The 20,678-nt window shown below is 44.1% G+C and overlaps 1 protein-coding gene across 1 annotated transcript in view; it reads right to left on the bottom strand.

The window, feature by feature from the left end:
* Positions 1–20,678, bottom strand: part of LOC140199663 (secretin receptor-like) — a 62,341-nt gene that overhangs the window by 18,413 nt on the left and 23,250 nt on the right. The window contains exons 4-9 of the mRNA XM_072262114.1: positions 19,054–19,157; positions 15,387–15,484; positions 9,089–9,221; positions 3,097–3,247; positions 2,901–2,961; positions 1,132–1,201 (exon numbers count right to left, since the gene is read on the bottom strand). Coding sequence (XP_072118215.1) covers positions 1,132–1,201; positions 2,901–2,961; positions 3,097–3,247; positions 9,089–9,221; positions 15,387–15,484; positions 19,054–19,157 — 617 coding nt within the window. The remainder of the gene's footprint in view (positions 1–1,131; positions 1,202–2,900; positions 2,962–3,096; positions 3,248–9,088; positions 9,222–15,386; positions 15,485–19,053; positions 19,158–20,678) is intronic.

The following is a 20,678-nucleotide window of genomic DNA, read 5'->3' as shown; positions in this document are numbered from 1 at the left end:
CGTTGTCTGTGTCCCACTATACAGCCCTCGGTGTCTGTCCCACTGTACTGTCCCCGGTGTCTGGGTGCCACCGTACTGTCCCCGGTGTCTGTGTCCCACTGTACTGCCCCCAGTGTCTGTCCCACTGTACTGCCCCCGTTGTCTGTGTCCCACTGTACAGCCCTCGGTGTCTGTCCCACTGTACTGTCCCCGGTGTCTGGGTGCCACCGTACTGCCCCCCAGTTTCTGGGTGCCACTGCACTGCCCCCGGTGTCTGGGTGCCACCGTACTGCCCTGGTGTCTGTCCCACTGTACTGCCCCCGGTGTCTGGGTGCCACTGCACTGCCCCTGGTTTCTGGGTGCCACTGTACTGCCCCCGGTGTCTGGGGTGCCACTGGTCTGCCCCCGGTGTCTGTCCCACTGTACTGCCCCTGGTGTCTGTGTCCCACTGTACTGCCCCCGGTGTCTGTCCCACTGTACTGCCCCCGGTGTCTGGGTGCCACTGTACAGCCCTCGGTGTCTGTCCCACTGTACTGCCCCCGGTGTCTGGGTGCCACTGCACTGCCCCCGGTGTCTGGGTGCCACTGCACTGGCCCCAGTGTCTGGGTGCCACTGTACTGCCCCCGGTGTCTGTCCCACTGTACTGCCCCCAGTGTCTGGGTCTCACTGCACTGCCCCCGGTGTCTGGGTCTCACTGTACTGCCCCCGGTGTCTGTCCCACTGTACTGCCCCCGGTGTCTGGGTGCCACTGTACTGCCCCCGGTGTCTGTGTCCCACTGTACTGCCCCTGGTGTCTGTCCCACTGTACTGCCCCCGGTGTCTGGGTCTCACTGCACTGCCCCCAGTGTCTGGGTCTCACTGTACTGCCCCCGGTGTCTGTCCCACCGTACTGTCCCCGGTGCCTGGGTGCCACTGTACTGCCCCCGGTGTCTGGGTCTCACTGCACTGCCCCCGGTGTCTGGGTCAGACTGGCAAGGTGGCATTCATTACCCATCCCTAATCGCCGTTAGACTGTGTAACTGAGCTTGAAAGTGAGCTGCTCCCGTCAACACTAGACAGCAAATTGCTGAATGTTATTTATGTTTAAAATATGTTGTTTTAACTAATATTTTACCGCAACTCAGATTTTTTTTAAAATTGGAGAATACTTACAAAAATAGATAAAATTACAGGTCCCTTAATAATCCACCATATGAATTCATTTGAATTAATATCCCAGCAGCTGTGGATTAAACAAAAATGTTTTAAATATGTGTTGTTTCTCAAGAAAAAATATAGATGAACAATGTATGTGAATTAGAATAAACTATTGGATTAAGTACCACACCTGTCATGTTAAATTTACATATGATTAGAGTTCACTTTACTTTTGGTGTCTTTAGTAATTAGCACACAACACACACAAAACTGGATAAGATAGTTATAAAACTAAATTATATAAATAAAATTATATTTTCTAAAAGCACTAAAGAACAATTGTCAAAATGGGCCAGAACAGCAGGTTTTCATTACTACTGGCCTGGAGAGTAGGCCATATACCATAAGATATAGAAGCAGAATTAGGCCATTTGGCCCATTGAAACATAGAACATAGAAACATAGAAAACCTACAGCTCAATACAGGCCCTTCAGCCCACAAAGTTGTGCTGAACATGTCCCTACCTTAGAAATTACTAGGCTTACCCATAGCCCTCTATTTTTCTAAGCTCCATGTACCTATCCAAAAGTCTCTTAAAAGAACCTATCGTATCTGCCTCCACCACCATTGCTGGCAGCCCATTCCATGCACTCACCACTCTCTGTGTAAAAAACTTACCCCTGACATCTCCTCTTGTACCTGCTTCCAAGCACCTTAAAGCTCTGCCCTCTCGTGCTAGCCATTTCAGCCCTGGGAGAAAGCTTCTGACTATCCACACTATCAATGCCTCTCATCATCTTGTACACCTCTATCAGGTCACCTCTCATCCTCCATCGCTTCAAGGAGAAAAGGCCGAGTTCACTCAACCTATTCTCATAAGGCATACTCCCCAATCCAGGTAGGATCCTTGTAAATCTCCTCTGCACTCTCTCTATAGTATCCACATCCTTCCTGTAGTGAGGCGACCAGAACTGAGCACAGTACTCCACGTGGGAGTATTGAGCATTGAACCTACTCTGTCATTTCATCACGGCCCATCCATTTCCCCTCACAGCCCCAGCTCTTTCCCTGTAGCCCTTCATGGGTGATTTCTGAGAAGGTGTTTAACTCACTGCATAGCTTTGAACATATGCATTGTGAGGGCAGTACATATATAGCACTACGCACTTAATAATTGGGATGTATTGGGTGTCCAGGGAGGGTAATCTGTGGTGAAGGGGCTTATCATGTGCATTCTAGGGCAGCCCACTCACCTTTGGTTCCCACCGGCCATTCAGCTCTCACCTGAAACTGTTTTACATGCGACAGTGGCCACACCCTAGTACACTGCTTTAACAGGCGAGCTAAACCAGAGGAGGGTAGACCAGCGGACTCATGCCCTGGAGAGATAGGGGCATGCCTGTCCCAGCATGTGAAGTCAGCTCTGGCAGACTGGGTGGATGAGATCTACGGTGAGATCCAACGGCTAAGGAAGCGGTTCTGTAACACTCAGTGGAGAGCGAAGGGCATGACAAGCCATAGAAGATGTCATGGTCATCCACTGCAACCAAGGAAGACCCCAGTTTGTGATGCTTCTTCGTAGTACTGAACCTGGACTTCTACGGTCAAGAGAGTGGAACTGCCCAGTGCAATTGCTTTTCCACTTTAACAATTCTCTTGCATAGGACCTGACGGACAACAGCTATAACATCATCCATCTGTGCCATCTAATAAAAACTTTGAATTTTCCTGCAGTATTGGTTCTTCATGGACAGCTTTTATTTACCATGGAAACAGAGCTTACCCAATGTTTTCATAAAAACTTCTCGTAATTGCCCAAGGTAGAATAAAAAGTGCTGGGGCACCTGAAAATGAGATGATAAAAGAATCAAAAAAATCAAATAGCATCACTGGATTCGGGAAAAATGGACAAGATTTTCCAAAAACAAACAACGCAAGTGAACACAAAAGTTTAATTTAGTTTTTAAAGGGAAACTTACCCCATCCTAGAATAATGAACCACCTGAAATACTTCTGCGGATACGCAGATACCACCAAGAGTGTGTGCAGATACAGTGCTTCCACAAGCAACCAGCTAAAGTTAGCCAGAGTACAGTATTGAAAGAAAACGATAGCAAATTTGCATTCAACCTGGAAATGGAGCAGACAGAAAACAAAGTAAATCACAAGTTAATTCCTGAGTTAACCTGATTTTAATCTGACATGTTCACCCTGTTTCTCTTTCTCCAGATGCGAGATGACCTTTTGAGTGATTTTTTTAAAGCATTTTTTGATTTGTTAATGCTTTCAGTTTTTGATTTTCATTCATGGGGCAATTCAAAGTTCAAAGAACATTTATTACGTCTTGATGAAGGATCTTGGCCCGAAATGTCAATTGTTCATTCCCACCCACAGGTGCTGCCTGACCAGCTGAGCTCCTCCAGCACATTGTCTGTATTGCTCTTTAAAATCAAAGTGTCCATACAGTATACAACCTTGAGATTTGTCTTCTCACGGGCGGCCAGAAAAGAGAGAAACACTAAAGAACCTGTTTAAAGAAAAACCCCACTCCACACGATCATCAAATATTCAATGTGTGAAAAAACACAAACAGTGAAAAGTAAACAAATAACATGAGCTGCTGAGTTAGTTCAGATCAGCACCGAGGCACCCCAATCAAATCACAATCAAACGTAAACCAAAACATAAGACACAAAACTCTAGAGTCCCCAAAATTCTCTTCTAATTGTAGAAATTCTTATCTAATTCTAGAAATTGACAACATAATGGAATGTTATTCACAAGACTACTTTCACAGCTTCTTTTCCTTTCCGATGTGCTGCTGCCTATGGTCTACATTTTGGTGGTATGTTTTCAGGCCAATTGAGTGCTCTGGCGCTTTGCTGTCTCCGAGGGGGCTCAGTGAGGTTTTGAGCGAGGTGTGCCGTCTCGAGGACAAGAAGCTTGGTCACCTGATCAGCTCCATTTCTCACCGATCTTGCCAACTAAATTGATGAGGAAGATTGGAAATCATCAAGGACGGGAGTGGAAGGTGGCAGGTGTTCTGTGCCCTCTACCTGTGTATGTCCAGTCTCTCTCTCTCTCTCTCTCTCCCTTTCACACGCTGCTCCTGGCAGAATGTGTCTGTGTGTGACGGTCTCTCTCTCTCCCTTTCACTCTCTGCTCCTGAGAATGGTGCCAGTCCTGGGTCTTGGGCAAGGTTTAATCAACACGGTTTGTGGATTGGACTCTGTAGTTCCCGTTATGATGTGGTTCTGGTTTCTGGTTGCTCCTTCTTTTTGTTGCTATTTTGTGTATACTGACTCTGCGGCCTGCAGCTAACGAACAACACAGCTACAGATTGAGCTGTACTGAAATGCCTGGACTCATTCAATGACTTTTTGCATTTTATATTCTGTGTTTCTCGCTCGCTTTATTTGAAGTTGGCACTGTTAGTTTTTTTGTGTTGTCCGTTTGATGCTTTCCTTTGAACGAGTTCCATGGTTTTCTTTGTTTTGTGTCTGTCTGTGGGAAGATGAATCTCAGGGTTGTATACTGCATGCAAACTTTGATAATAAATGTACTTCTGAATCTTTGAATCTCAAATCTAATTATTTTGGCAGCATGTTGGCACAATATTTAGTTGAATGGCATGATAGATCAGTAGTTGGTGCTGCTGGCTCACAGATGGGACACATGGCTCAATACTGACACTGGGTGCTGTTTCACTGGATTTTGCACCTTCGCCCCATGATAGCATGGGGCTCCACTCTGGATAATTGTCTTCTGTAAATTGCTCCACAAATATCAGATAGTGGCAGAAAAGATTCAAGGGGTCAATGAGCATGTGAGAGAAAAAAATAAATTGCAGAGATACAGGGAAATAGGGTGGGTTAAGGAGAATGAACCTGATGGGATTGCTCTGCTGGGAGCAGGGGAATGAACCTGATGGGATTGCTTTGCTGGGAGCAGGGGAATGAACCTGATGAGATTGCTCTGCTGGGAGAAGGAGAATGAATCTGATGGGATTGCTCTGCTGGGGTAAGGGGAATGAACATGATGGGATTGCTCTGCTGGGAGCAGGGAATGAACCTGATGGGATTGATCTGCTGGGAGCAGGGGAATGAACCTGATGAGATTGCTCTGATGGGAGAAGGAGAATGAATCTGATGGGATTGCTCTGCTGGGGTAAGGGGAATGAACCTGATGGGATTGATCTGCTGGGGAAGAGGAGTGAACTGATGGGATTGATCTGCTGGGAGCAGGGAATGAATCTTATGGGATTGCTCTGTTGGGAGAAGGGGAATGAACCTGATGGGATTGCTTTGCTGGGAGCAGGGGAATGAATTTGATGGGATTGCTCTGCTGGGAGCAGGGAATGAACCTGATGGGATTGCTCTGCTGGGAGCAGGGGAATGAACCTGTTGAGATTGCTCTGTTGGGAGAAGGAGAATCAATCTGATGGGATTGCTCTGCTGGGAGCAGGGAATGAACCTGATGAGATTGCTCTGCTGGGAGAAGGAGAATGAATCTGATGGGATTGCTCTGCTGGGGTAAGGGGAATGAACTGATGGGATTGATCTGCTGGGAGCAGGGAATGAATCTTATGGGATTGCTCTGTTGGGAGAAGGGGAATGAACCTGATGGGATTGCTTTGCTGGGAGCAGGGGAATGAATTTGATGGGATTGCTCTGCTGGGAGCAGGGAATGAACCTGATGGGATTGCTCTGCTGGGAGCAGGGGAATGAACCTGTTGAGATTGCTCTGTTGGGAGAAGGAGAATCAATCTGATGGGATTGCTCTGCTGGGAGCAGGGAATGAACCTGATGAGATTGCTCTGCTGGGAGAAGGAGAATGAATCTGATGGGATTGCTCTGCTGGGGTAAGGGGAATGAACTGATGGGATTGATCTGCTGGGAGCAGGGAATGAATCTTATGGGATTGCTCTGTTGGGAGAAGGGGAATGAACCTGATGGGATTGCTTTGCTGGGAGCAGGGGAATGAATTTGATGGGATTGCTCTGCTGGGAGCAGGGAATGAACCTGATGGGATTGCTCTGCTGGGAGCAGGGGAATGAACCTGTTGAGATTGCTCTGTTGGGAGAAGGAGAATCAATCTGATGGGATTGCTCTGCTGGGAGCAGGGAATGAACCTGATGAGATTGCTCTGCTGGGAGAAGGAGAATGAATCTGATGGGATTGCTCTGCTGGGGTAAGGGGAATGAACCTGATGGGATTGATCTGCTGGGGAAGAGGAGTGAACTGATGGGATTGATCTGCTGGGAGCAGGGAATGAATCTTATGGGATTGCTCTGTTGGGAGAAGGGGAATGAACCTGACGGGATTGCTCTGCTGGGAGCAGGGGAATGAACCTGATGAGATTGCTCTGATGGGAGAAGGAGAATGAATCTGATGGGATTGCTCTGCTGGGGTAAGGGGAATGAACATGATGGGATTGCTCTGCTGGGAGCAGGGAATGAACCTGATGGGATTGCTCTGCTGGGGTAAGGGAAATGAACCTGATGGGATTGCTCCACTGGGAGCAGGGAATGAACCTGATGGGATTGATCTGCTGGGGAAGAGGAGTGAACTGATGGGATTGATCTGCTGGGAGCAGGGAATGAATCTTATGGGATTGCTCTGTTGGGAGAAGGGGAATGAACCTGATGGGATTGCTTTGCTGGGAGCAGGGGAATGAATTTGATGGGATTGCTCTGCTGGGAGCAGGGAATGAACCTGATGGGATTGCTCTGCTGGGAGCAGGGGAATGAACCTGTTGAGATTGCTCTGTTGGGAGAAGGAGAATCAATCTGATGGGATTGCTCTGCTGGGAGCAGGGAATGAACCTGATGAGATTGCTCTGCTGGGAGAAGGAGAATGAATCTGATGGGATTGCTCTGCTGGGGTAAGGGGAATGAACCTGATGGGATTGATCTGCTGGGGAAGAGGAGTGAACTGATGGGATTGATCTGCTGGGAGCAGGGAATGAATCTTATGGGATTGCTCTGTTGGGAGAAGGGGAATGAACCTGATGGGATTGCTCTGCTGGGAGCAGGGGAATGAACCTGATGAGATTGCTCTGATGGGAGAAGGAGAATGAATCTGATGGGATTGCTCTGCTGGGGTAAGGGGAATGAACATGATGGGATTGCTCTGCTGGGAGCAGGGAATGAACCTGATGGGATTGCTCTGCTGGGGTAAGGGAAATGAACCTGATGGGATTGCTCCACTGGGAGCAGGGAATGAACCTGATGGGATTGATCTGCTGGGGAAGAGGAGTGAACTGATGGGATTGATCTGCTGGGAGCAGGGAATGAATCTTATGGGATTGCTCTGTTGGGAGAAGGGGAATGAACCTGATGGGATTGCTCTGCTGGGGTAAGGGGAATGAACCTGTGGGATTGCTCTGCTGGGAGCAAACAGAGATTCTGTGGGCCAAATGGCACTCTTCTGAGACATAGTAAGCAATACTATTACCACTAATGTTAACTGTGCATAGATGCAGTAAAAAGGTTATTTCTTGGAAGAGAGTAACAATACATTTGGGGTATGAATGAGTAATCTAATGTCCAAATACAATGCAGCAAAAACAGTGGCCTCCCAGAGGACCACAACCTTGATGTGGTTTGGAGACTTGCATGCCCCAATGACCTGGAGAGCTAAGCTGGCTGGAATCAAGGTTTATGCCCTGTGCTTCATGCTTTGGATATTGGTGGGGTCACAGGTCAAAGGTCAGCAGCCAGACTAAGCGTGGTCTACCAGTTCTCCAGATTTGGGGGTTCAGCTCAGAGCTAACAGCCCTGACTAGGAAAACATAATAATTATGGAAATAGCAATAAAGAATCCTTCTAAATTTGTGTGTGATGGTATTCCTGAGTCTCCACCCGGGATTTGCCTGACTGACAGTAGTGAAAACCAAGAGGAATACTGACATGTTGAAGGAAGTCCTGAACACCACCAGAGATAGAAGATCTCCATAGCTGCCAGTGACATAACATATAGGAAGTGAAAATTGTCTAACACTTTTTGATCTTTGCACCATGTGTGATGTAGCCCCACAGAGTATGAAGATATGATTTAAGATGCAATGCTAAAAAATTCTAGCTTCTGCTGGAATAAAAACACGTGAATTCACTTCTGCCATTAACCTGGGTGCTTATATTATGCTTGTGTTAAGTGGGGCTAGATGCCGGGATAATTGAGCAACATGTACCAACCCCACAAAGATACAGGAACCTCCAGGGGCACTCACCATGCTTCTACTTAAATCTCAGTGGGAATTCCTACGACCAAGACAGTTGGACTGAAAAACAGCTTCTTCCCAAGGGCTGTTGTGCAGCTGAATAATGCTACACCCCAGCTTCCCAGTCACATTTGAGTGTTACGTACCAGCAAAGGCACTTGTTGCATGTAAATATGGGGATTTTATGTATGTATGTATTCAATTATTAATTTATAAATTAAGCTGTACTGATGCTTTGTAAATATCTGTTTTGCACAGACTGGAGTAACACCATAATCTCATTGACTTGAGCAATGACAATAAAGTTCTATTCTATTCTATTTTAAATACTGGAGGCAAAGGCCTAAAGCCAGATTGCTTAGCATCCAAATTTTGGTTCAATTGCATCTTAGCAGACGAAATATCAACTGTTTATTCACTTCCATAGATGCTGCACGACCTGCTGTGTTCTTTCAGCATTTTGTGTGTGTTGTTCTGGATTTCTAGCATCCGCTGACTTTCTCGTGTTTGTGACACCTTAGAATAGCTCATATTGAGGATGATTGCTCCGTGAAGTTTGTGGCTTTACTGACACAAACTAGGATATAAAGCTGCAAGCTATGACGTCAGCAGAACTAGTAGAAATGTGCTAGTTTGTTGCTTTCACTCATTATTTAAAAAGACATTCTGCTGACATCAGAGACCCGTCAGAGCAGTTTCACAAAAGGTTTCAGGAAGATGTCATTTTTTGTTAAGTTACATAATATTTACCGAGTAAGCACTGCAATGATCAACTTCCTTATTGGAAAACAGGATGCTGTCTTTTATGAAGACGGAAACTGCACGAAGCATGTGTGACACAAAGAGATGCATGTGAATGTAATTCCTGGTGCAATGAAGTTTCCTAAAAAAATACAAAAGAAAATTAATGAACAGGGTACAAAATTAAACAGTTTAAACATCAGTCTTTCTATACATCTTATAAAATAATGGTACATTTCCCAAGCAGTTCCCAATCATCTTGCAAGTAAGGAATAGACGGCAGAAAGCAGGACCCAGCATCATAATGCTTTACAGTACAAGTGACTCGGGTTCAATTCCCACCGCAGTTTGTAAGGAATTTGTTCTTTCTCCCTGTAACCGCATGGGTTTCCTCCCTGTGCTCCAGTTTCCTCCCCCAGTCCAAAGACATGCCAGTTAATAGGTAAGTTGTCCCAGGATTAGGTTAGAGTTAAATCAGGGGCTGCTGGAATGCATGACCGTAAGGGCTGGAAGGGCCTATTCCATGCTGTACCACAATAAATAAATAAGTATTTTTCCTGAATGAGAAACAAATATACCAATACCATTACCGACATCTATCATTAAGGACTCTCACCACCCAACACATGTTCTCTTCTCATTACTGATGTCGGGGAAGAGATACAGGGGTCCGAAGACCCCCAGTGATCCTTGGTGATTCAGTGGTGCCCCACCACTGGTTTCAGAATGGTTGAAGAACCAAGAACACTTCATCATTGTTTCATTTGTACTGTTTATTTTTGTAACTTACGGCCCTGCACTGCTGCTGCAGATCAAGTCTTATATCAGACATGCAAGTTTATGATAATAAATCTGATTCTGATTCTGGGCAGCCCTAACACACAGGAGCGGGGAGGGAGATGGAAGTGACCATAACTCAAAGAATGTGAGACAAACTAGGACAGAAAGCTTCAAGCTCAAAACTAGTCAAGAGACAGGTCTGACGTCTGGTTTTGCGGAGTGCAGACAGGGAACATCAGTGTCCTCTAGCACATAAATCTTCTTGGGTCAGTTGAAGAGACTAACAGGAAAATAATGGATGGGTTTGTACTTTTGGTTAGACTACAGTTTGCTGACTGTATAGACCTCATGTCAATGTTACATGAAGAATTCTGTAAGGTTGACAGCACTCACTAAATGGACTAAATCAGGTGGGATATTCTTTGCACATGCAAAGCTCTCTTTAGAACTCTCAAAATTGTTGTCAGAGATACCTGTGTTCTTTTACTATCTTCACATTGAAATGGTCATCACAATACAAAATTAGGGAGGGAGCTGGGAAGAACATTGTCCTTCAACTCCCCACTAATGATAGCAAAGAAAATGAATTTGTAAACATGAGTGTAACATCCACTCTATCTACTCCTTTCAATATTTGTTAAGTTTCAATGAGATCTCCCTCATTTTTCTAAACTCCAACGAGTACAGGCCCAGAGCTATCTAACAATCCTCACACATTCACCCTTCCGTTTCTGGAATCATTCTTGCAGACCTTCCATGGACCCTCTCGACTGCTAGCACATCTTTTGTTGGATAAGGGGAACAAAACTGCTCACAATACTCTAAGTGTGGTCTGACCAATGCCTTACAAAGCCTCATAAAGCCTCAGCGTTTTATCTTTGCTTTTATATTTTAGTCATCTCAAAATGAATGCTAACATTGTATTTGCTTTCCTTACCACCAACTCTACTTGCATGTTAATATTTAGGGAATCCTGCATGAGGACTCCCAAGTAACCTTTGCCCTTGTAATTTTGAATGTTCTCCCCCCTTTAGAAAGAAACTTATTTATTCTATCAAAGTGCATGACTGTACACTTCCCTACACTATATTCCATCTGCCACTCCTTTACCCATCCTCCCAACCTGTCTTAGTCCTTCTGCAACTCCCTGCTTCCTCAACACTATCTGGCCCTCCACCTTATCTCCGTATCATCTGCAAACCTGGCCACAAAGCCATCAATTCCATCATCCAAATCATTAACATATAACGTGAAAAGAAGCTAGTTACCGGCATCCAAATTGAAAAGGCCCCCTTTATTCCCACTCCTTGTCTCCTGCTAGTCAGCCAATCTTTTGTCCATGCTAGTATCTTTCCTGTAATACCAAGAGCTCTTATTTTGTTAAGCAGCCTCATGTGGGGCACCTTGTCAAAGCCCTTCTGAACATCCAAGTAAACAACATCCACTGACTCTCCTTTGTCTGTCCTGCCCAATATTTCCTCAAAGAATTCCAACAGATTTGTCAGGCAAGATTTTCCCTTAAGAAAGCCATGCCGACTTTGGTCTATTTTATCATATGCCTCCAAGTACTCCAAAATCTCATCCTTAACAACAGACTTAAGCTTTTTACCAGCCACTGAAGTCGGTATAATATGAGAAGCGTACACAAGATATACGATCAGAATCTTTTCCCAAGGTAGAAATGCCAAATACTAGAGAAAATATTGGAGATACAGTATAGAGCATACCTATTCAGCCTATCTAGTCCCATATGGGTGAAGAAATGGCAGATGGAGTTCAACCTAGCCAAACTTGAAGCCTTACACTTTGGTAGGTCAAATGTAAAGAGGCAGTATACTGTTGAGGGCAAGACCCTTAACAGTAGTGATGAGTAGAGGGATCTTGGGATCCCAATTCATAACTCCCTGAAAGGGTGATAGGTTGATAGTGTGGCCAAGAAGGCACATGGCAGGCTTGCCTTTATGAGTTGAGGCATTGAGTTCAAAAGTCAGGAAGTTATGTTGCAGCTTTATAAAGCTCTAGTTAGCCCACACTTGGAGTATTGCATACAGTTCTGATCGCCCCATTATAGGAAGGATGTTGAGGCTCTGGAGAAGATGCAGAGGAGGTTTACCAGGATGTTGCCCAGGTTAGAGGGTATGAGCTATAAGGAAAGGTTGGACAGACTTGCGTTGTCTTCTCTGGGGTGGCAGAAGCTGAGGAGAGATCTGATAGGGGCCTGTAAAATTATGAGAGGCATGGATGAAGTAGACAGACAATATCCTTTTCCATGGTTTGAAATGTCTAATACCAGAGGGCATACATTTAAAGTGAGAGGGAGTAATTTCAAAGGAGATGTGAGGGGCAAGTTTTTTACACAGAGTAGGTGGGTGCCTGGAATGTGCTGCCTGGTGTGGTGGAAGAGGCAGAAACGTTAGACACTTTAGGAGATGTTTAGATAGACACATGAATGTGAGGAAAATGGAAGGATATGGACATTGTGTAGGCAGAAGGAATTTGCTTAGTTAGCCATTTGGTTACTAATTTAATTGGCTGACACAACACTATGGAGAAAGGAGCCTGTTCCTGTGCGGTACTGTTCTTTGTTCTATGAAGAAGCTCCCTTCGGATTTCTCTTTCAACCTAAACCTATACCCTCTAGTTCTAGTCTCACCCGCCCTGAGGGGAAAAGTCTTGCATGCATTCACCCTGTCTGCTATATATCCCTTATAATTTTGTATCACCTTTCAATTTCCTGCACTCCGAGGAATAAAGTCCTAACCTATTTAACCTACCTCTAACTCAGGCCCTTCTTTCAAGCTTATTGATATCTTTTCTGTAAGTGTCTGACCAGAACTGCACACAATACTCAAAATTTGTCTTCACCAATGTCTTGTACAACTTCAGTAGAACATACCAACTCCTGGTTTAGGAAGGCCAAAAGCTTTCTTGATGACCCTATCTCCCTATGGCACAATTTTCAAGGAATTATGGATCTGTATTCCAAGGTCCCTTTGTTTTACCACACATCTCAGTGTCCAATCATTCACAGAGTAATACTTATGCTGGTTAGTCCTCCCAAAGTGCAACACCCCACACTTGTCTGCATTAAATTCCATCTGCATTTTTCACCTTCCTTTCCCAGCTGGCCCTGATTACTTTGCAAGCTTTGATAGCCTTCCTCACTGTCGACTATGCTCCCAATCTTAGTGTCTTCCACAGATTTGCTGATCCAGTTACCCATCTTATTCTTGGAGTCTTTCTGAAACAGCAGAACAACATTATCCATCCTCCAGTACTCGTGCACTTCACATAAGGCTAAGGAGGTTTTACTGTGCCTTGAAAAAAATATCCATTCCCCACAGCTATCTTCACATTTTGCTGACTCATTTTCTAAATTTGAAATATAATGAACTAAGATTTTTTGAGCTAATCTACAAAATATTGTGCATTATATCAAATCAATATAAAATTTCCAAAATCTGTCAACAATTTATCAAAAATTAAAAACCAAAATTGTGAGGCTGAAACAGTATTCACCCCCTTTGTAATTACCATGCTAACTTTCCTCAGGGGCAATATACTGCAATACCTTACCAACTCACCCAATTTGTTGATGTAGAAAATTGGAGAATTACCTTTTTTCAATGAATTTGTAAGAATAACTACACCCTTTCTCTGTAAGGTCCAACAGGATGGTAGATTTTCAAAAGACCAAACCAAAATGAAGACAAAACAGCATTCAAGGCAAGTCAGGGAAAGTGACAATAGAGAAGCACATATCTGAGGAAGGGTACAAAACCATCTCATACCTCGGAACTCACTGCAATCTATTGTGAAAAAGTGGAAAAAAAATGAAACCCCAGCCGTACTTCCCAGATCAGTCTGTCACTTTAAAATTAGCCACCAGAGAAGAAATGCACTTGAAAGACTAGCTGCCGTGATGTCAACATTTACTCTGAGTGAGCTGCAGAAGTCAGTGGTTACAACTGGAAATGAAGTTCATCGTTCCACAACCTCTAAGGCCTTGCACAAAATGGGTATCTATGGAAGAGTGGCAAGGAAGAAGCCCTGGCTAAAGAAAAAAAACATATCCCTGCCCATAAAGACTTTGCAAAGCGTTACTTAGAAGATACTGTAAAGATGTGGAAGAAAGTCTTATGGTCAGATGAATCCAGCGTGGACCTTCTTGGCCTCAACACTAAACAGGACAATGACTCTAAAAGTACACTGACAGAACAACTATGGAGTGGCCTCAAATGAAGAAAATTAATGTCCTTGAGTAGCCCTGTCAGAGTCCTAACCTTAACCTGATCGAATATCTCTGGCAAGACCTCAAGATTGCTGTCCATTGCCACTAACCAACTAACCTTGTACAGCTTGAGCAATTTTGCAAGGAGAAATAAGCAAATCCTGCCCCGTCACATTGTGTAAAGTTGATGGAGATTTATTCAAAACATTACTGGCTGTAATAGTGGTGAGGGGTGGTTCAATTAACTACTGAGCAAAGGGGGTTAAATTCTTTTGAAATGCTGATGCTTCAGTTTTTGAATTTTTAGTTTTCATGCTTTACAAATTTCCCTGTTTTTGGGATTTACTGTGTGATTCACAAATAAGAATTCTCAGTTAAATTGACCAAAATCCCCAGTTGTAAAGCTCATTTATGTGAACAAAGGGTTGGAGGCTGAATACTTTTACAAGACCCTCTAGATATGTGGTGGGGAGTATATTGACTGACTGTAACACAGCCTGGTATGAAAATACTAATGCCCTTGAACAGAAAATCCTATAAAAAGTAGTGGATACAGTCCAGTCCATCACGGGTAAAGCTCTCCCCACCATCGAGCACATCTACATGAAGCATTGTCGCAGGAAAGCAGCATCCATCATCGGGGACCTCTACCACCCAGGTCACGCTCTCTTCTCGCTGCTGCCATCGGCAAGAAGGTACAGGAGCCTCAGGACCACACCACCAAGTTCAAGAGCAGTTATTACTCCTCAACCATCAGGCTCTTGAACCAATGGGGATAACTTCACTCAACTTCACTTACCCCATCTTTGAAATGTTCCCACATTAATTGCTTATTTAATTATTATTATTATTTATTTCTTTTTGTTGTCTTTTGCACACTGGTGAACACCCAAGTTGGAGCGATCTTTCATTGATTCTGTCATGATTATCATTCCCTGGATTTCCAGCATCTACAGAATCCCTTGTGTTTATTGAATTTTGGATGTCAGTTTAGAGGATGCATGAGTGGGGTTTGTATATTTATTTAGAGATACAGCGAAGAATAAGCCCTCCAGGCCCTTCGATCACCTTGACAATTCTTATTAACCCTGACTTTATCACGGGACAATTTGCAATGACCATTTAACCTACCCTTGTTCTGAGGAACTCACAAAATGTCATGGGTAATCGTTAGGGAGGTAACTATCACCAATCAAAATGTTCATGTCCATGGAAATTGCCAAAACCATTGGTTCATTCATAGTCATGCACCAATACATTCTAGCAGACAAGTAAACACAGAAGATTGATACTCACCTCAATAATCCAATAATTGCTACTGCAATGGACAAGGATACTAAGGATGTACTGTATCCTACTGTATACATGATCTTCATATTCATATAGTTTGCAGTCTTTGTAAAAATATAAATAAATAATATTATAAAATACATTTAACATCAGACAAGATAAAGAATTAAAAAGAGGTGGGGGGGGTGGTCACATTATTGATCGGGGTAAATGTCACAGGGGACATCCTGTGAGGTAATATGGTCGGAGATCAGGTATAAGAAAGATGCAACCACTAATGATGGGATCATACAATAGACCTTCAAATAGTCCATGGGAGATAGAGGAACAGATATGAAGACATATTATGAAAGGATTTAAAAGTCACAGGGTAGTTGTAGCAAGTATGTTTAATTTCCCCAAATATTGACTGGGACTCCACTGTTGCCAGAAACTTAGACTGGGCATGAAGTTATAGAAAGGTTTCTTAAGCAGTAAGCTTGTAGGTGATAACAAAAATTGATGGAATAGTGGATAGTGAGGAAGATTAACAAAGGAATCAGCAGGATATAGATCAGGTGGAAACGTAGGCAGTGAAATTCTAGATGGAGTTTAACCTGGACAAGCGTGAGGTGTTGCACTTTGGAAGGCCAAATATAAGAGAAAGGTATACAGTACTGTACATGGCAGCACCCTCAGGAACACAGATGTTCACAAGGATCTCGCGGTGTAAATACACAACTACACGAAAGGCCCAAATCAAATAGACAGGGTGGTAAAGGTGGTCTATGTGCTCAGGGTGTTGAATAGAAAAGTCATACTGTAGTTGTATAAAAGATTGGTTAGGCTGCATTTGGAATATTATGTGCAGTCCTGCCATGATGTCCAGTCCTTTGGAAAGGGTGCAGAGGAGCTTCACCAAGATGTCCAGTCCTTTGGAAAGGGTGCAGAGGAGCTTCACCAAGATGTCCAGTCCTTTGGAAAGGGTGCAGAGGAGCTTCACCAAGATGTCCAGTCCTTTGGAAAGGGTGCAGAGGAGCTTCACCAAGATGTCCAGTCCTTTGGAAAGGGTGCAGAGGAGCTTCACCAAGATGTCCAGTCCTTTGGAAAGGGTGCAGAGGAGCTTCACCAAGATGTCCAGTCCTTTGGAAAGGGTGCAGAGGAGCTTCACCAAGATGTCCAGTCCTTTGGAAAGGTGCAGAGGAGCTTCACCAAGATGTCCAGTCCTTTGGAAAGGGTGCAGAGGAGCTTCACCAAGATGTTTCCTGGATTTGAGACTATGAGCTACAAGAAGAGATTGGACAGACTTGGATCGTTGTCCTTGGAGTGTTGGAGGCTTAGATGTGACCTGGCAGAAGTATATAAAGTTATGAGAGGCAAAGACAGGGGCAATAATCAGTGTCTTTTTCAAAGCACAGAAATATCAAATACTAGAGAATATAGTTTTAAGCTGAGGGGAATCAGCTTAAGTTTTTTTTAAACAGTGAAAGGTAAGTGCCCGGATTGTGTTGCCTGGGGAAGTGCTAGAAGCAAAAACAATAACAATATTTAAGACACATTTAACAGACGCATGAACAGGCAGGGGACAGAGGTGTACAGACAACGTATAGGTCAATGTACTGTTTAAATTAACATAATGGTTTGCACAGCCATTGTAGGCCGAAGGATCTGCTCCTGTGCCGTGATGTTCCATCTTTTATGTTCGATATCACTGGCTCATGGTTCAAATGATTTAGCTAACTATATAATTGATTTAATCACTCATGCAAAATTTTAAACTCTATTAATAAAATGTAAATGCCAGCAATGTTGACCAAGCTCCTCCATCCATTCACTCTGGAATATTGCTCTTCTGCATCAACACACAGTCTCCTGGAGGAACTCAGCAGGTTGTACAGCCCCAGTGAAAGCAAAGAAACAGTCTCCATTCCGGGATGAAACCCTGCACCAGGACTGAGAATCGAGATGCAGTATGGCCAGCATAGAGAGAGAGAGAGGGCAGGGAGTTGACTGATGGACTGAGAAGAGGTCGGAGATGACAGGCAGGGGAGGTGAGCATGGACAGAGCTGGGAGACTATGGCAGGAGAATGATAGATGGAGGCAGACAAAGTGAGAGAGGAAATAGAAAAAAATCAACAGGTGGAGCAAGGTGAGGAGTGTGTGAAGATGAAAGACAGTTATTGGACAGCAATAAACAGCAATACAAAATGCTACCCGAGCTGGATTTAGATAAGTAGAAGTGGTGAAAGTCGAGGAGAAGGGAGAGGTGAATGGCTACTGGAGCCAGCTGAGGGACGGGGGAAGGTGGAGGGAAACCTGTGTGTGATGTTGGTAGTTGGAGCCAGGAGGGGGAAGGGGACAAAACTGGCTGCAGGGAGGCTGGGAGGAGGGTGGAATAAGAGACAAAAATTGGAGGACTGGAGGATCACGGGCAGCAGGAAACTAAGGGTGTGGTGGGAGAGGGAATAAGAGGGGGCAAGGTTAAACTTAAAACTAGAAAACTCAATATTCATGTCATTGGGTTGTACACTACCCAGGGGAATATAAGGTTATGGTCCTCTTGTTTGCATTAGTTTTCATTTCAGCAGTAGAGAAGGTCAGGGGAGACAGGAGAATGTGGGATTGAGAAAAAAAAAGCTGACATGGTCTGCAAATGGGTGCTTGGAATGGTCATGGTGAACCAAGCATACAGTAGTTGTTCTGCAAAGCAGCCACCAAGTTTTGTGCTTGGTCTCGCTGAGGTAGAGGAGGCCACACCAGGAGCACCGAATGCAGTAGGCAAGATTGGAGAAGATGCATGTGAATCTTTGTCTTACCTTGACGGACTGTTTACATCCCCGGATGGTGGTGAGGGAGAAGGTGAAAGGAGAAGTGTAATACCTACGCAAGGATGCGGAAAAGAGCAGAGGGTAAGGTGGGTTGTGGGTTTGGTGGGATGAATGGACTAGGGTGTCATGGAGGGAGTGGTTCCTGTTGAAGGAGAAAGGGGTGGGGATGAAAAGGTGTCATGGGATCACTTTATACCAGGTGTAAATGAAGCTGGATGTGGAGATTCATAGGGTGAACGGTAGGGATGAGGGTCCTCTCTTTTCTATCTCAAACAGGGGTTCCCAACCTTTTTTAATACCATGGACCAATACCATTAAGCAAGAGGTCCATTGACCCCAGGTTGGGAACCCCTGATTTAGAAGGAGGCAGAGTAAGAACAGAAGTATGAGAAAACAGAGGAGATGTGAGATTAGGCTCCATCAATCACAGAAGAAGGGAAGCTATACTTCCTGAAAAAGGAGGACATGTCAGATATCCTGGAATAGAAAGACTCATCTTAAGAGCAGGTGTGGCAGAGATGGAGAAACTGAGAGAGAAGAATGACAATCTTACAAGAAAAAGGATGGGAAGAGGCACAGTCTAGGTAGCTGTGGGAGTTGGTGGGTTTATAATAAATACCAGTGGATAGTTTGTCTCCGGATGTAGAAAAGGGAAAGAAGTATTCTTCAAAAATCTGACAGCAGGGCGGAAGTTGGCAGTAAAGGTGATAAAATTGAGGAGTTCCATACAGGTGTAAGACGCAGCACCAATGCAGTCAGGAAAGTAATGAGAAATAATTGGGGAGGGGTATAGGATGAGGTTTGGAACAGGGACTGTTGCATGTCGCCAACAAGAAGACAGGCATTTGTATTTCTGCAATCTCACCTTGATGTCACTTGTGGTATCATTCACATCATATCCACAAGCTGCTTTGTATCCAGGGAATGTATCTGACCAACCTTCACTCGTACAGTTTCGGTAAAGGAAGCCTGGCAAAAATTGTAAACAGAACCCGATCAGCCTCAGAATCAGATTTAATATCATCAGCAAATTTGTTGACTTTGCAGCAGCAGTACAATGTGATACATGATAAATAAACAAAAGAACTGAATTACAGTAAGTATATTTCTGCCTATTAAAAAGTTAAATTCAAATAACTAGTGCAAAATAAAAACAAAAAAAAAGAATTGAGGCAGTGTTTATGAGTTCAGGTCTTCCAAGACTTTAAAATAAAATATCAAAAATACCATCTGCCGCTGGCTACCCAAAGGATCGTTCCATTTTACTCATGAGGTCCTGATGAAGGGTCTCGGCCCAAACCGTCGGCTGTTTACTCTTTTCCTCAGATACTGCTTGGCTTGCAGAGTTCCTCCAGCATTTTGTGTGTGTTGCTCTGGATTTCCCACATCGGCAGATTTTCTCATGTTTGGGAGAAAGATACTATATTACTAGGCTTTTTCCACTGGGGTTGGGTACGACTACAACTAGAGGTCATGGGTTAAGGGTGAAAGGTGAAAAGTTTAAGGGGGATGTGAGGGGAAACATGTGCACTCAGAGGGTTGTGGGAGTGTGGAACAAGCTACCGGCACAGGTGGTGCATGTGAACTTGATTTCAATGTTTAAGAGTAAGTTCGGATGGGTACACGGATGGTAGGTATATGGAGGGCTATGGTCCTGATGGAGGTTGTTGGGAGTAGGCAGTTTAGATGGCTTGGCACAGACTAGATGGGCCAAAGGACTTGTTTCAGTCCCATACTTTTCTATGACTCTATGTATTAATTCCCCAGACAATCTGCCAAATATTGCTAATATTATTAAAATTAGCTTTGATGTGCTGAAGGCATTTACGCCTGTAAATAAGCAGAGTGTGTATTCATATCACAGAAAGAAACAAGCACATAATCTAAAATAGAACTTGACTATAAAATTGAAGGAGTGCCTTTCTATTGGAAGTGGTGCATTTCAGAAACAACATTAAACGGAAGTTCCATCTGCTCTGTCACATAGACATCAGCTTCAATAGAAGCAAAGGGTCAAATCTTTCAATGTTCTGGTCAACTTTTATCTCTCAATTTAACATCTGAAAAAGTCAATCTTATTATTAATTTGCTTGTTATTTGTTGGCATAATGTGCAAACTGCCTGTCATGTTTCCAAATACTGAAACTTATTAAGTAGCTCCACTATTAATGATGTTCAGATACATCATAAGATGTACTGGTGCACATTATCAGTGATGCAGCCTGGGGTCATTGAGTGTTTCAAGTCTTTCAACATCAGACACCAACACCCAGGCAGCACAGCCAGGGTTGATCAGACCCTGGCTTGTGTCCCAGCAGCATTGGTCCACGGGTCACACCTCTTGATCCATAGCCATCTGGAGGCTCGCTCAGCAGCCTCTGTGACAGTCCTGCTGGCTCTTCTATTTGCAGCCACATAATGCCAAGGAGAGGGTAGGTTCTGCACAGCAAGCAGCCAGAAAAACCTCCACACCCCACTTCCATAGGCTCG

The sequence above is a fragment of the Mobula birostris genome, chromosome 6 (genome assembly GCF_030028105.1).
Source record: "Mobula birostris isolate sMobBir1 chromosome 6, sMobBir1.hap1, whole genome shotgun sequence".
Taxonomy (NCBI): Eukaryota; Metazoa; Chordata; class Chondrichthyes; order Myliobatiformes; family Myliobatidae; genus Mobula; species Mobula birostris.
Note: the sequence above shows the minus strand (reverse complement) of the source record. Positions and strands in the feature narration are given on the sequence as shown.